General features: G+C 47.9%; 1 protein-coding gene across 1 annotated transcript in view; it reads left to right on the plus strand.

The window, feature by feature from the left end:
• LOC126516703 (nose resistant to fluoxetine protein 6-like) overlaps positions 1–15,893 on the plus strand; it is a 131,539-nt gene that overhangs the window by 78,394 nt on the left and 37,252 nt on the right. The window contains exons 5-7 of the mRNA XM_072289039.1: positions 3,426–3,596; positions 7,372–7,465; positions 15,222–15,314. Coding sequence (XP_072145140.1) covers positions 3,426–3,596; positions 7,372–7,465; positions 15,222–15,314 — 358 coding nt within the window. The remainder of the gene's footprint in view (positions 1–3,425; positions 3,597–7,371; positions 7,466–15,221; positions 15,315–15,893) is intronic.

A 15,893-nucleotide genomic window follows, 5' to 3' on the forward strand; every position in this document is an offset into this window, starting at 1 on the left:
GTCGTATTTGTGGCAAGCGCCGAAAGGACCGTTCGCGCTCGAACACAGACAGATTCAATGGCCTCTTCCCAGGAGCTTCAAAGAGAGAAAGATGACCTTTGTGCGAGTGCGATTCCTCAGATGAAGGGCTCCCCATTGCGGACATTGCAGGCAACTCGTGCCTTGTGGCACCTGCGTAGGGCAGCTGATACTGCACATAGAGAAACAAGAGGATCCCGAGAAAGCAGTTTGGAAGTCGATGAGGATCGCTATAGGGGCTTGTTGGTACGGCTCATCTTATTTTTTTTGTAGCGCAAGCTGAACGACATGGACAACAGAGAGGCACATCTGACACACAATAGCGCTGTGTGTGTCAGACGTGCCTTTCTGTTGCCCTTGTCGTTCGGCTTGTGCTGCAACGAAATAAGATGTACAGTTTCCGAACGCGCGTGGAATGGCCTAAGTGTCATGGTGTCTGCATATCTGAGGTTTCAAGCCGAATTCTCCAGGTCTGTCTGCCCGTGCTTGAATTGGTTGCGAAACTGCCGTTCGCAACATTAACGATAATTGGAGGCCAGTGCGAGAAAAAATGCACACACAGTGCGTTCTTGATGTGCGTGCGACTCTCGCGTTCGGCAAGCGTGACTGTAAGGCAATCAACGGTGTGTGTCGCAGGTAGGCTCCACCGCATACGAGTAGTCCAAAAAAGAAAGAAGCGAATTTTTAGGATACCATTAATAGCCTTAGAGGAACGGTCGCAGAGAGTTTATTTGAATAAATAAATAAATAAATAAATAAATAAACGTGTATTACACACTTTTGAAGCAGACATTTGCGCGAAGCGGTAAATGGTGCAAACGCAGTGAGTCAGTGACAGGAAGTGAAAATTAGCGAGAAACCTCTACCGAAACATTGCAAGCAATGTATAGCGGCACTACGAGAAGCGTCGAGCTGCGAGGAAATGCTAGATATTTCGAGTGCTGAGTTGTACGCCGAACACGGAATCTCAACGTCAACTGCTTTTCCTTTCATTTTTTTTCATTTAATATGAAAATGAACAGCTTTCGCAGAAGTAAGGAGACATTATGTACAGTTTTTTTTGTACCTAGATTAGACATCACTTGATGGAATAGTCACCGTTAAGTGTTGGTTAAGGCGCAGCCGTACATCTGACGAGTATTGTCAGGTAGAAACAATGGCGACATCTTTTCTTGCTGATGCAGAACTTGTGCTCCATTACTATCGCGAAGGTGAGTCTAATATCCCCTGACACATGGGCGCACTACAGTCCTGTAAAGTAAATTCCCTTCTTGTTTTTTTTTTTTTCTTGTTTTTTTTTTTTTTTTTTTTTTTTACGCGGAAGAACCCCTTTTTGATAGGAGTTTCGCCACTCACACACAGTACGGAGGGGTCTTCTTTATATGTTTGCCGCAAGCAACTCACTAAAGCACATGGTGCTGCTTCTGTAGATTGAAACTGACACAGCGTTAAAAAAATAGTGTATCTGGCGGAATTGCATGACAGCTATGAAATCAATTGTGTGAGCTCTAAAATTATTAATAAGACATCATTGTGTTTCGTTAAGTTTCGCGTTCAAGAGCTGTGCTTTAGGCCCATAAAGAAGTTGGTACATCTAGTGTCGTTGAGCGGAAATACGGGGGGGGGGGGGGGAAGAAACGCAGTGGACCGGACAGACGCTCACTTACAACTGAACCTCCCTGAAAAACCTTTCATTAAACTTCAGTTGTAGGTCAGCGTCTTCTTCCCGCGCCCGAACAGGCTACGCATCTGAAGTTAGTACAGTTCCCCTTTCGCAGATTGCCTTCGCACAAAAGGAGATACCCCTTTGTCCTGTGTGAACTCGCGTGAATGCCTTTCCGTTAGATGTCCCCTAGTCTAAAGTCCTTTGGAGTGGCTGTGCGTCAAGGCTATAAGTCACAATGCGAAAAAAAGTTCGTTTTCTTGGCGTTACAGAAATTTTTGCGCAGCTTTTCAAGAAAACCTACGTGAAGAAACTCATTAACGCAGATATAAGCAGGAACGCTTCGCAGTACATGTGGTACTAGAGATGCCGCACAAAAGCGCGAACGGCTTGCATATATAAGGGTATTGTGTTACTGATACAAAAAGCATCTAGGAAAAAATCAGCAAGGCATTGGTTAGTGCGCTCAATCATTTTCATTGTAGCAACTGCTCCCAAACATATACACACATACATCCATGGTAGCCTGAGAGCATGTCGTTGGAGGTGCAACAGAAGGAAGCCAGTCCTCGAACACGAGGTGAGAACTCGGGGCGGCCGATGTTGACAACAACAATAAAATCAGAAAACTAAAACAAAAAAACATCACAGAGTGTCACTAAATGGCTACCGAATACGTTTATACTTTTGAAGTCCTAGTGAACACATTCTCGTCGGCACTTACTTCGCTGAAAGGCAAAGTGCCCCAAGAAAAATTATAAGAGACGTGACTAGACTGTCGTGACAGCCCATAATACGCCATAAGCGGTCTGTAACCTTCGCCGCCGCATGACCCCCGTCGCGCTATTTCGGGAAAAACTCCACGTGGCAGGCGATTGTCTTTACAAACGCTTATTTACATTGTGAACGTACTTCGCAAAGATTTCATTGCGCTGTCTGTTGAGACCTTTACTAAAGGCGAACAGCAGTTTGGAGCTAGGAAATGAGAGTGGAACGGGAGGTGGCGCCGCGTTTGAAACTACCGTTCATAGTTTCAAGTCCATCTTTACTACCAGCACTCAACACGCACTTCAAGCAAGCGCACTAAAAATACCCGCAATACTAAATACTCCTCCCACACGGGAATACCTCTAGAATGAAAAAAAAAAATTATATATGTCACAAAATTTATATAATGTTCAGTTGTGAACACTGTGATGTCCAAACACACTTCGACATAAAGAAAAATTACAACTTGGGCACATTTATGCAGAGTGCCTTTATGGAGTATGGAACTCCACGGAGAGTAGATGCGTAACAATAAACAAACAAATAAATAAATAAATAAATAAATAAATAAATAAATAAATAAATATATAAATAAATAAATAAATAAATCACGTGTTTAAGTGTTTACAGTTAAAGCGTAACTAGGGTAGCAGATAACTATTTGTACATAATTTTTCTCAACTATCCAGAACCGAAACTTCACTCCAGCATACCCAAAACGCCAACATGGGCTTCGATTTGTGTTGCGCCGTGCACGAGATCTGATAAATTGAATGATATATTTATTAATTTCCCGATTGCTTGCTTGACTATCTGCGCGCTTGATTGATTGATTGATTGATGCACTGATTCGTATCAGCGAAATTTTTCCTCCGGGTTGCCTGTATCGCAGCCACTGTTTCCCCAGATAAGCGCGACTCTTCTCCAGAGTCCTCCTGATTCTTCTGTGCGTTTCTCTCGCGCTCTGCCGCCGCAGCTCTCCTGTCTCGCTTCACGACGTCCTTCTCGATGGTGCGGAGCCTGCGCAGCGTCTTCCGGCCCGAGACCAGCCTGGGCCCGCTGAGTGCCCTACATGGACTGCGTTCGCTGACGCTACTCTGGTTCATGCTGGGGCACATCTTCCTGTTCGTCAACTACCAGTTCTTCCGTGAGTGCACGCGTGTACTCGCGCCAGTGTCCGAAGTGCGCTAGACAGTACGAGCTCTTGCTGACTTTAGGGCTAGAGCCATTCGAAGTATCCGGCCAATCACGGCGGCAGCTGCAGGCTGCACGTGAGCGATGTAAAAGGAAGTGCCAAATTAGTTTTCCAGTAACGACTCCTCGAGGCGTGTTCTTGTTGCACCGATTAGGTCTCTCGTCAAACACTGCGTCTGCAGCAATACTTTTATGTTCGGAAAAGATGGCGGGACATCGGAACGGTCTAAATTAAAATTTCAATGTTCCCATTCACATATTGCTCGTGCGACACGACACACAGATGTGCATGTGCTTAAAACAATAACAGTTTGCTCTGCATTTTTTCTTTCAGGTTTTCTGAAGGACAAGGTTATTTGCTTTCCATATTACCTCCCCCCCCCCCCGCTTTTATTTTAAAGGAAAGAAATGTAAATGGGCGAGTCAGGTTTTGCCATCTATATATCCTTATTTATATTTCAGTCAATTTTGCGGTTGAGGAAAATGAGCTGCTTCGTCTGGGTGACTTCCGAGCCACTCGGTGTATTTTCTGGGTTGTAACGCGATCCCGCTGAGCTTCCAGAAAAAAAAAATAGATGTGGGAAGCAAGAACGAAAGTGGCCCGGCTGACAGCGCGAAGTCGATCGCCAGATGAGAACTGCACTTGAGCAGCCGTCGGTCGGGATGTCGCAGAGAGAAGAGAACAGGGCAACGGTAACGGCACCAACGGAAGTAGCGCTAACGCGTAAATACTATAAGCCCCGGAAGGCGTATGCGCGCCCCGTGAGGAAGCCCCCTTGAAAACCTCTCAGTCTCTTCAGAGACGTCGCTGGAGAGTTGGCCTCTCTGGTGCGGAAACAGTCATTTCTACTCTCCATTTTTTTTCTTTCTTTCTTTCTGTCTTCTTGTTTTCTCTCATAACGTTCTCGCGCAGCCTCGAAGGCTCCCGAAAAGGCTCAGGGGCTAGATTAAGCACACGACACGGACGATAGTAGCGAGCACAAGACAATCTACTCCTTTATTATTATTCTTTTTTCCCCTTTTGTGCCAAACCTAACAAGTACTATCCACACGGAAATCGGCGCCGACGCGCACTTGACGCCTCGTATTTACGTTTCCCGGCCGCGGATGGGTGTAGCAGAAGCCGAGCCCAGCCCGAGACGCCTTGACCCCGACCAGAATCAATCAGCCTCGGCACGGGACGCGTGAGACGGGCGGAATGATAATAACGTTTTTTTTTTTCTCCTTTTCCTATTCTCGCTTCCTCGGTGTTGCCGCTCGAATATATGCGACGGCGAGGAAGAAAAATGGCCTTCCGACTCCGGGGGTTAGTGGCGCAGTAGCCGAAAAAAGGACACGCTCTTTCATAAAGGACGGCTGGAGCCGGCGCAAAAATATGCGGCAGACACGCGGGGGCATTCTGCATGGTAGCGAGACACTACTCGACCCCGCCGCTGCCGTGAGTGCATGGGCTAAAGAAAGGGCCGCGCAGCGGAGGCGGTGCCGCTCGACGAAGGCCAAGCAGAGCGGCACGAAGAGCGCGATAACTAGGACGTCGATTGGAAGGTTATGCAGTGAACGAGAGTCCCTCGCTGAAACAAATCGGCACGACTGCATTCTGATGCGAAGGGTGCCCCACGGAACACTGCGCCGAATAGGGCTTTGCCTGGGGCCGGTGCCGTTCGCGGCACATGCGTAGCATGCATGTTTACTACACTACTCGGGTACTATCGCAAAGGCGAAATGCTCGCTTGTGCGCATGATTCATGTAGGTGCGACCGGGCCGCAAGGGAAGGTTAGGTGCAGCGAATGCTCCGTGCAGTCATCAGGTCTTTTATGAAGAGTTAGAATATATGAGGGCAACGAGCACAAAACGCGGCATACATAATATGTTGCGACATATATTTCAGGTCAGTTCACCTGGTGACACGACTTCTTGCGAGTGTGGCAAGAGGAGTATTGCCAACTTTCCTATTTTGCCTAAATAAAGTGGCCCAATACGAGGACATGGGTGAAAAGGGGTGCTAAAGCCTGTAGTGCTTGTATGGCTAACGAAAAGTCGCAGTTTCACCCAAAAGGCAAAGCATCGAATACGATTGCAAATTAGCGGATAGCCATACGAAGTAAGGATAGTATTTTTATTGGCCGTATCAACTTGCAAACATTCGCTTGCTAACTAACTTAAGACGCATGGTGTCAGCGCGCACAGCAAACATGAACACATCACACTCGATGACCGGGCACACTCGCTGTCGAAATGCTGGCGTGAGGAAACGCGGCAGCAGCGGCGAGCGAGGTGATCATGCTGTCTAGCGGTTCAACGCAATTTGAGCCGCCGATGAACTTATGTTCTGCCCATAGAGTTTCATACAATAATTATTAGATGAAACCCTGGTGCTAGTGTATACGCGAGCAGTTGAGCCAGCATCGGAATTATGGGAAGCACATGAATTTGCCTAGACTTCGTCCTGCTGGCTTCAAGCTGCTTTGTGACTTTGTAAACGCGTCATTTTCAACAATGTACTACGTGATAAATAATTAAATTAACATTATTAATATTGTCCGACGGCAAGTTTCGAACACAGGACCTCAAGCACAGACTCCCGATATTGAGACCATTGCACCGTGGACGCATGCATAGACAAGCGGCATATAACGCCCTTATGAATTTATCGCGAGCAAGCCAGTTACTTGAGACGCTTGGCGCGTTTCGATTTGACTACTTCGGCAAGATGAACCGTTGCAATTAGTAGCGATGTTGCGTGTTCGCTGCGTCTTCTTCACTTAGAAAGGTATAGATTACTTTGAAATTTATGACCATGAAGTCATACAAAGTGTAATAAACGAACCCGCAAGAACGTCGGAATCCACAAGCACGGTCAGACAAATCCATGCACTTCCCATCCTTCCCATGGTGGCTCAACGATTGCAGCGCCAGAGTTCCCTCTAGTATGCTGTAGGAAACGCTGACTCTGCTCACAACGCAGATCGCTCGTGCGACTGCGCGCGGCCGCCACATGCGCACTTGCTGCCGGAGTTTGAACGCCGCCCCCGCTCCCTCCCCTCCCTCCGGCGCCTCGCAACGCTGGGTACCTCGTACGCGAAGATGGCGCGCTTCCTCTTCACTTTCCTGCCTTTCACGTGGGCGACATTGAGCCGCGATGGTCGGCTCCCCTCGCACGCTTTCACTCGCACATACAGCGTAGGGCGCGCGGCGACGGTGATATCGCCCTTGGACTGTATACGGGACATCACGGTGACGGCGACGGCAGAAATGCGCTTGGAGTATCTAAACAATTGCTATGGCAATAAAACACGGAATTCAAGAAAATAATTCGTCTACACGAGCTCATCACATCCTTTCACTACAGCGTAACGGAGGAGGGAGGGAAAGAGATAAGTAGAATGCAGGGACGTTAACCAAAATAACGTCCGGTTGGCTACCCTACACTGGGGGAATGGGAAAGGGGGAAAACAAAGATAACAGGGAGAGAGAGGAGGGAAGGAAAGAAGGAAACAGCGTAACGCAGTTTTGACATAGGCTGCCACATGTTCTTTCTTCCGCAATAAAGTGACAGAAGCGAGAGGCGAAAACAAAACATGGGAATCAGAGTCTTCTCCCATTTCCGTTATGCCACGTCCGGAATACGAAGTTGCTGTGTGTGTTCGCGCTGCCAGGCGCCGCTTATTTATCGTCCGCGGCCTCCCGCCAGCCACCGGTCTCATCCCTTTCTCTGTCCGCAACGCAGGAAATCTGATGATCGCCGTGGGCTTTGCCAAGGACTTCTCCTTTCAGATGGTCATCAACTCGACGCTGGCCACGGACACATTAATCTTTCTCAAGTGAGTCCATGCCCGTGCACATGCGGGGAAAAAAATGCCTAACGCGTAGTGGCGCTGCAACCGCGCACCGTAAGGCGACCATTTCGGGAAAGCCTTGCTCTTGCCGAAATGCAATGCGCTCTATGCGCGCTTGCGTTATGCGATAATCCGAGTGCGCGGCAGGCGGCGCATTCTGCGTCATGTGATGGCGAGTAGACGAACCTTTCGCTTATCCGTACAGTCTCCGCTCACACGTACGAGGCTGCATGCGCTTCTGCCTTGTTTCTTAACCTCACGTGAAGCCCGCATGCTTCTCTAGACAAGCGAGAATGCAAATTATGAGAACCGCTAGAATTAACGCGTTTGGTTTGTTTAGCACTGTATACGTGTGCAGTGCACTTGGCTGATAAAGGGAACACACTTGCATGCAGCTCTCAATTTGCTTGCGCTCTAACTGTGTGTGTCGGATGAAACTTTGTCAATACACAGCACAGGTGGGTAGACAGACGCTAGCACCACTAACCAGAAGTCATCTGCTCCAAAGCTGGGCGGTTGTACACTTGCGAGAGGGCATATTTTGCGCGTGCTGTACGCTCACGCGTTCTTTTTAATGGCGCTATACGTTGCGCATGCACCTCCGGGCGTCTGCGAACATGACTGTTGTGTTTGAGATGGCGAATGTCGTGCCTACATACAAGCCGTAGTTATCGTGTGCACACAGTGCAGAAACGCACGAAAACGATGTCTGAGGAGTACACAGAAGGTAGACCTCTGTTACGTCTACTCCTTTTTTTTTTTCGCTTTGTTTCTACAATGAAGTTCAACCAACTCACAACTCACCATACCGAAGTTATCAGCACATTCGTATGGTTATGTGGAAGGTTTTTGAAAGGTTTGAGGGGGTGTGGTTAGTGCTATTCATCCGGCTCATTAAGCTCCTAGCTCAAAGAACCCGCGTCAAAGAAAGTGAGTGAGTGAGTGAGTGAGTGAGTGAGTGAGTGAGTGAGTGAGTGAGTGAGTGAGTGAGTGAGTGAGTGAGTGAGTTGACGCAAGCTGAAGTCAAGTCCTAAAATAATCAAATTTCGCTCACGGGGACGTGTATACGTGCACCCAATCAAATTCGGACACAGTAATTTATATTGCGAACTTCCATCGCGAACTTTCGTGCCGAAAAGAGAAAACAATAATGCGAGAAGCGCGGAGAGGTCGGCTAGACATGCTTGGTCAAGACCTAAAGACTTACTACTCCGCGTAGGCTATTGAAATAAGAGAAATGTAAAGGAAAAGCAGAGAAAGTCTGTGTGGGAAGGGCGGAGGGCGCAACAGAAGATTAAGAAACGCTGCTGAAACGGATCCTCAGCAAAGAAGAGTTGATAGGGCGATGTCGTATACGTTCCGAAAGGGGTCGAAAACGCTATAGTGCAACGCAACATTTTTTTTAAAATCATAAGCAGATAAATCCATTCTTCCTGGCAGCACCAAGTAGCCAGTGCCAGAGGGACCGACCGGAGGGTAACTAACTTTTATTGCGTTCGGAAGAGAACAGTTGCCGGCTATTCCGCAAAAAAAAAAAAAAAATCTATTTTGGTCGGCATATTGATACATCTTTAATGCATACACATCACTTTGACGCGGTGAGTGAAATGGGCGCAGCCCGAGAACATTTGACCAATTGCGAAGGGCCGATGGTGAAAAAGGCGTAGAATCAGAATTAATTATTTTTCTTGTGTCCGGTCTAATCATGCATACGCTGTGCATACACGTCATATCAAATGAGGAGCTTTCGTGGTTTTCCTGACGTCGTGTGACAGATAAGCGAAGTAGGGTGGGCCTGCAAAAAAAGTTGACCAGTCGTGGAGGGCTGATATGGAATAGATAAGGTTGGAATAGCCTTACGTTATATCACCCCAGATTCAGTGTTACAGGCGAAATTGGCCGGAATTCGTTGCGCTACGTAAATTAACAGCGTCAGCTTTTTGAAGTCTGGACTCGGTCATGAATTCTCCGAATGACGGGTTTCAGGTCTAGCATTAAATAATATCAATCTTCTTAGTATTTCGGTTAAAGTGTTAATTAGTTTAGTTTTCACAAATGATCATTTATTACTGCATGGAGTCATTTTATTGTGTATACCTCCGTCGTAAAAGAAATACCAAACAAATAGCCAAATTATCGCATCTTCCGTATATGTAAGGGATTTCGAATGCATTTTCTGAAACACCGTGCACAAGCACATAGCCTTGCATGTTTTGATTTAGCTCATGTCGTCTTGCTCTTTCTTTCCTCTTTCCTGCCGTCCTTCCTATCTTCCATTCCTATGTTTCTGTACCCTCCTTTCTGAAAAGTAGGCAGGTTTCGTGCCCCTTCCGGTGGCAATTGCCAGCCCGCACCTCGCTTTCCCTTTTCTGTCAAGTGTATATATATCTAAAAAAAACAATAATAATGGCCCTGAACGTTCCCCCATGAACGCTCTATTTAATGCCAGTCGCATTACGCGTTCGCGGTATCAGCACGAAGAAAACCGTGCCAGAAACTGGGATTCTGTAAATTGCCCTATAGAAACCGCCAAGAAATACTCGCACACGACTCATATCTAAACCGATTGGACTTGCTATTAACAGAGCTCATCCTGCGCTTTATACGCATCGTATAGTGGTCAGAACTTCTCTTCCGTGTCGTGCTCTTAACAACATTGCACGGTTAAGCCAATCAGCTTAACGTTACGGCATAAAAGAAGCCGTTCTCCTCGTCCTTCAGCAACCACCAGGATGACTTGTCATCTTTAGAGACTCAAAAGCGGCACTACAGAGCATGCGCACTATGAACAGGAATAATAAGCGACATCCAGTGACTCGATGCATTATGTACATTCATTATAAGGCCACTGTCGCTGGCAACATATTCGTCGTATTCCAGTGGATTTCGGGGCGCTGGTTCATATGTGAAAATGAAAAAGTGTATCTACCTGCCCGCAGAGCTCGCATTTAAGAAATGTGCGGCGAATACAGTGTTGCGGAGGAAAGAAGCAAGACGGCAAATGTATTTACACTATGTACACAGTTCACATGAACAAGTCCACAATAGGCCGGTTGCTTCAGCGTCGTCTTCTACACCCCCAAGCTGGTGCTCCTCTTGCTCAATGTTGTGCAGAGCAGTCTAACTTAATTCCCCCCGGCGTGGAAGCGCCGTCCGGTTGCTTCTTAGGCAAGAAGGCCTGGGCCTGGTAGCGTTTTCGGCCGCTTACATGAACGACGCCATGGGAGGCCTGGACGGAGCAAGTAGTAGGCGGGACCGGAGAGATCACGTATGTTACATCGGTCACCTGGCGCAGGACCCGGCAAGGGCCGCAGTAGCGAGTCGTTAGCTTTTCCGAGAGGTCGACGTGGCGCGTCGGAGACCATAGAAGGAATGGATTCGCGGGAGCGTAGTCGGCGTCACTGGGACGACTGTCATAAATTCTCTTCTTCGGGTTCTCAGAAGCACAAAGGCCACGGTGAGCAACTTGGCGTGCTTCTTCGGCTCGGGCAATTACTTCGCGGGCATACTCAGACACGGAATCTTGACGGATAGGCAGTTTTGTATGAAATGGCAATACGGGATCACGGCCGGACAAATAAAATGGAGAGTAACCGGCAGTGCCGTGGCGTGATGAATTGTACGCGAATGGGACGAATGAGGGAGCAGTATCCCAGTGACGATGGTCATCAGAAACATACGTGGAGAGCATGTCCGTTATTGTTCGATTAAGCCGCTCAGTAAGACCATTCGTCTGCGGATGGCATGCAGCAGTAAGTTTGTGTTTGGTAGAACAATATCAGAGCAAGTCGTCCACAACTCTAGAGGCGAAGTAGCCACCCCGGTCGGTAAAAGGTTGACGAGGAGCGCCGTGGTGAATAATGATGTTCTCCAGAATGAAGCCGGCTACGTCTTTTGCACATGAGGTTATCAGCGCTCTGGTGATTGCAAACCGACTTGTAGAATAATTCCCTTATTGCCGGGGCCAGATGTGGGAAAAGGTCCGAGGAGGTCTACACTAACACGATAAAAGGGGTCCGCAGGAAAGTCAAGAGGTTGGAGTCGACCAGCAAGGGGCATAGACGGCTTCTTCCGGCGATGACATAACTCGCAAAAGGTGACATAGCGGCGGACCGATCGGTATAGACCAGGCCAAAAAATCGTCGGCGGACACGTTTGTGCGTACGAGACTCTCCGAAGTGACTAGAAGTTGGTACATCGTGCAGCTGGGACAGAACAGTGGTACGAAGATGCCGGAGAATGACAAGCAGCATCTCAGGTTCACTACGGTGCATGCTGCACCGATATAAAGTGCCATCCTGGAGTGGGAACACTACTCAACATCGCTCTCTCCATTCAATAAACCCCATCCTGAAATCTAAACTTCCGCATAAGCTTTCCCGTCACCTTGAGACTAGATATAATCGACTCCGTCTGAAGGCTGCATTCACCAACAGCTACCGTACTGCCTTAGGTTGACCACCAACCCGTATTGTGATAACTGCGGTGCATTAGAAATCGTTGAACACATTTTGTTGGAATGCTCAGGTTAGAGAGACGACAGAATTGGTTATTCCGTTAGAATTGGCTCTGCTACCCAAGAACTACTACATTAAAGAAGAATACTAGGTCCTATGCCTTCTCCTACAAAGCGATGGAAAGCTTTAATTTCGGCTTGCTGCTTGCATCGGCTTAATTGACAAGCTCTATCCTGACAAGTGCTAACAACCATCGCCTTTGACTGACCTGTAAATACCATGATCACATTTTTTCATGTTTATTATTATTTTTTACTTTTTGTTTAGTTCTTGCCCTCCTCATAGGGCCTTTCTGTCCCCGATGCCCTTCCCTATGCTCAGTAGCATGTAGGCACCTACGTAAACGCCGGCAGTCTCTGTATTTCAATAAAGAGGTTGCTCTCTCTCATTTTTATTTGGAGCTATATTTCCTTGTTTGTTTGTTTTGTTTCCCTGTTGGCTGTTAATCTCCGGACTCGACTTTTCCCGCGCTTTGCGAATGAAGCATTCATAGGTTCATTTCCTGCACAACGTGTTGTAACGGGCTCCGGCGAAACCTGCCTTCCCGGATGCTGCGAATCTGCAGGATTCACGTAGCGAGAATGCGCCGTGTCGGGTTCCACTGGGCGACGCCACTGGGACTATTCAACGCCGACCAAGGCCGGCCGTTTTGGGTGTACGCGGAGGAGAAGCGCTTGCCGCGTTGTTCGCGCGTCCATTCTTTCACGACGAGAGCCGTCTCCGCTTCCTGGCTGCTCTGAGAGCGCGGACAGCCGCCGGGACGAGCGAGCCGCCGAAACCGGAAATGAGAGCGCGTTTGTCTCCCCGCGCAACAAGAGCGTGCTTCTCCCGTCTCTCCGCCGAGCGGTGTATCTCTGCCCGGCAACTACGTGTAACGTCTCCATCAACGAGCGACCAGAGGCTGCAGCGCCTGGCAACGAGAGGAAGCAACCGTTTGTCTCACTTCCCCGCGAAGTTCGCAAACGAGCGCAGTAACCACAGTTCCCGTTGTTTTGTCCTTTCCGTGATTTCGGTAATGACTTGGTTGGAACGTTACAGAAGCAGGGGGCCCCTACATATGTGTCGTCCGTGAGTGATTGAATTATACGAATGATTGACGTATACCCGACGCTATGCTTGCGCGGTTATGGCGTCCCGCTGATGAGGTCGAGGTAGCGGGTTCGATCCCTATCCCGGCAGCCAAATTCCGATGAGCACGGAATGCACGAAACACTCGCTTACCGTGCTTCGAGCGCACGTTGAAGAACTACAGCTAATCGTAATTAAATCGATTCCTCCATCACGGCGTCTCTTATAGACACCTCTGTCTCGTTTCTTACTTTGGGACGTTAAACCCCATGAATCAACCATAGCTGGGGCTTCGCGAGCGCGAAGTTGCTGCTTGTCGTCGCCGTGGCGCAGTTGGCTGAAGAATCAAATTTCACCGTGAAACTATGCCATGTAGGAGAACATTCGCACCTGCGAAAAGGCTGTCCCACACAAAGGACGCAATCCGTAGCCCCCCCTCTCCCCCCCCCCCCCCATCTTTGGACGCCTACAGAACTTTTCATAAACCATGCCTGGAGAGTGAAATTAGTCGCAAAGAAGATCGATCTTGCTCTATCGGGCTCGAACTGAGTCCGCCTCTACACAGACGTGGTTAAACGGGAAGTTCTTCAGTGATTGGTGCCTACTGTGGGGACGTCGAACACTTCGTTCCACGCTGTGCGGTGCCGGCATTTCAATGAGCAGAGAAAGAAGCTTCCTACCCGACGTGTCGTGTCTTACCAACGCGAGCTTCCAAGACGCAGGGCTTCCTGAAGGACCCTAAGCATTCCCGGAAATACTTTACACCTGCTCATTGCCTTCCTCCGAGACACTAATTTCATGAAAATTTGCTGAAACCCCGTGGTACGATATGCTCGGGCAGAATAGTCACTGCAGCCTAGGCTAAGCCCGCGTGTTGCAAAGTCAGCACACATGATCCATTTGCTGAACGAAAAGCCAGATAACTTGGTGAACTGCCTGTCAAGCAGCTGCCGTGGCCATTACTGGTCAAGCGGGAGAGACGCTTAAATGCTACAGTAGAACAGGAGCCATCTCCGCTTCCTGCCTGCGCCGAGAGCGCGGACAGCCGCTGGGGTGAGCGAACCACTGAGACCGAACGACCTAAAATCAAGTTGCCACTCAAGGTAGTGTGCCTGTGATACTGAGCGCTATAGTCTTGGCCCGTATTGTTGGGTTCTTCAATCAGATATAAAACACAGGTTGATTCCGTGGTCTGGTCCTCATGAATTACAAATTATGAAACTTATAATTATATTCACTTTGTATTTCATTATACATCCTGCAGACATAGGTGCAGCACAGAAAATAATAACAATACTGCAATAATTTAACTTATCAATAAATTTCAGATAAAAACACAAGAGTAGCAATGCGTTATTCCTGCCGTAACTCAGGAGAAAGGTGCTGCTGTGCTATGGACAACCGAGTCCGGAAGTACGTAACTCAACGACGAAACGCCAATTTTCATTTGTCCTACAGGTACAGCTAACCAAATGTGTGTGTTGAATAAATTTTTTTTTCAAGTAAGCGTACTGCATTTAGTGCTATCCATATTCCGCGCATCTAAAACTTGTGTTCTTTGTCGCAGAAGTGTACCCTGGCTTTTGGCGCTACCGTGGCGTCCGCTGTTACTAAACGTATATAGGTTTGCTCACGCCGTTCTCAGCGACTGATGCAGGCCGCACCAAGTGCCTTAGTATTCATAGGCCATCATAGGTTTTCATACAGTTGCAGCCATGGGGCAGCTATGGCATGGGATTGACTGGTCCTAAATGAACATGCCCAACATCCACTACTACTTGCGAAAGGCCTAGGTTCTGGCGGTAGGAGTGGACAAGAATGCAAAGGCAATTTCGAAAAAGACAAATTAATAAATAACAGCAACTGGGGAGGAATAGCGATGCGTTTAGCACTTGTTTCGAGCTGCAAAAGCAGTTGCGTGACCTCTATCCATGATCACACAAGTAGGTACACAAGTACTACACGCTTACTGGAGAGTTGGTACGCAAACTTTTGTGATACCTGGCAGTAAAGGGCAAATAAACGAACAAGGTTGAATCGAAGAAAGAATGCAAGGTTAAATGGTGCCGATACTTGACATAAGATAGAGTTTCCGTATGAGCAGCTCAATTTGGGGAGCCCCGCTCCCGGCTGAGCTCACTGTTCTGCATACGCAGCGGGCTCCTGTTCGGCTACCACGGCCTTGTGGACCACGAGTCGACCGGCAGACGACGGCAGCCTTTCTTTAGCGTGCTCCACAAAGCGTTCAGGTGTGTATCGTCTTTGAAGATATCATGTATATACTCCTTCTTGCTTCCCTTTCTTGTGATTTAATACCTACGCAACGACTCCTCGTTTGTGAATACGTGTGTCCTGTACTGTAGTAATGGTTTTAGAAAAAGATTTCTCTTAGTTTACTTGCATATTTTATAGTCTTTTTTTTCCTTATAGGCGGTTCTTGTGTCGCGGCGTTCCTTGTCTGGTGCGGCATGCCCTAACAAAAACAAAAGTCATAGAGAATGTTCTGCTGATTCAGTTTTTCTCATAGCTGTGACTTGACTTGTTGTTGTCATAGTTGTTTTATTTAAAAGTATACTTTCAAATGCGCGCCTTTGTTACGCAAGCTGGCTGCGTCAAAAGTTTTAAGGTAAACCCCAAGGCGAAGAACTTGTGTAACTACCGGCTCTCCGTTCATTGATTCCGTCTTGAAAGTCATTTTCAGCCAGCGCTTATTTTGGAAATCCCTTTGAGGGAAAGAACTTGCTGGCCTTGTGCAAAACAACAATCAATATCTACATCGGGGGACGCTCGGAGGCAAAAATGAATAAGCTATATACAGCACAGCTCGC

This window comes from Dermacentor andersoni, chromosome 1, assembly GCF_023375885.2.
Source record: "Dermacentor andersoni chromosome 1, qqDerAnde1_hic_scaffold, whole genome shotgun sequence".
Classification (NCBI taxonomy): Eukaryota; Metazoa; Arthropoda; class Arachnida; order Ixodida; family Ixodidae; genus Dermacentor; species Dermacentor andersoni.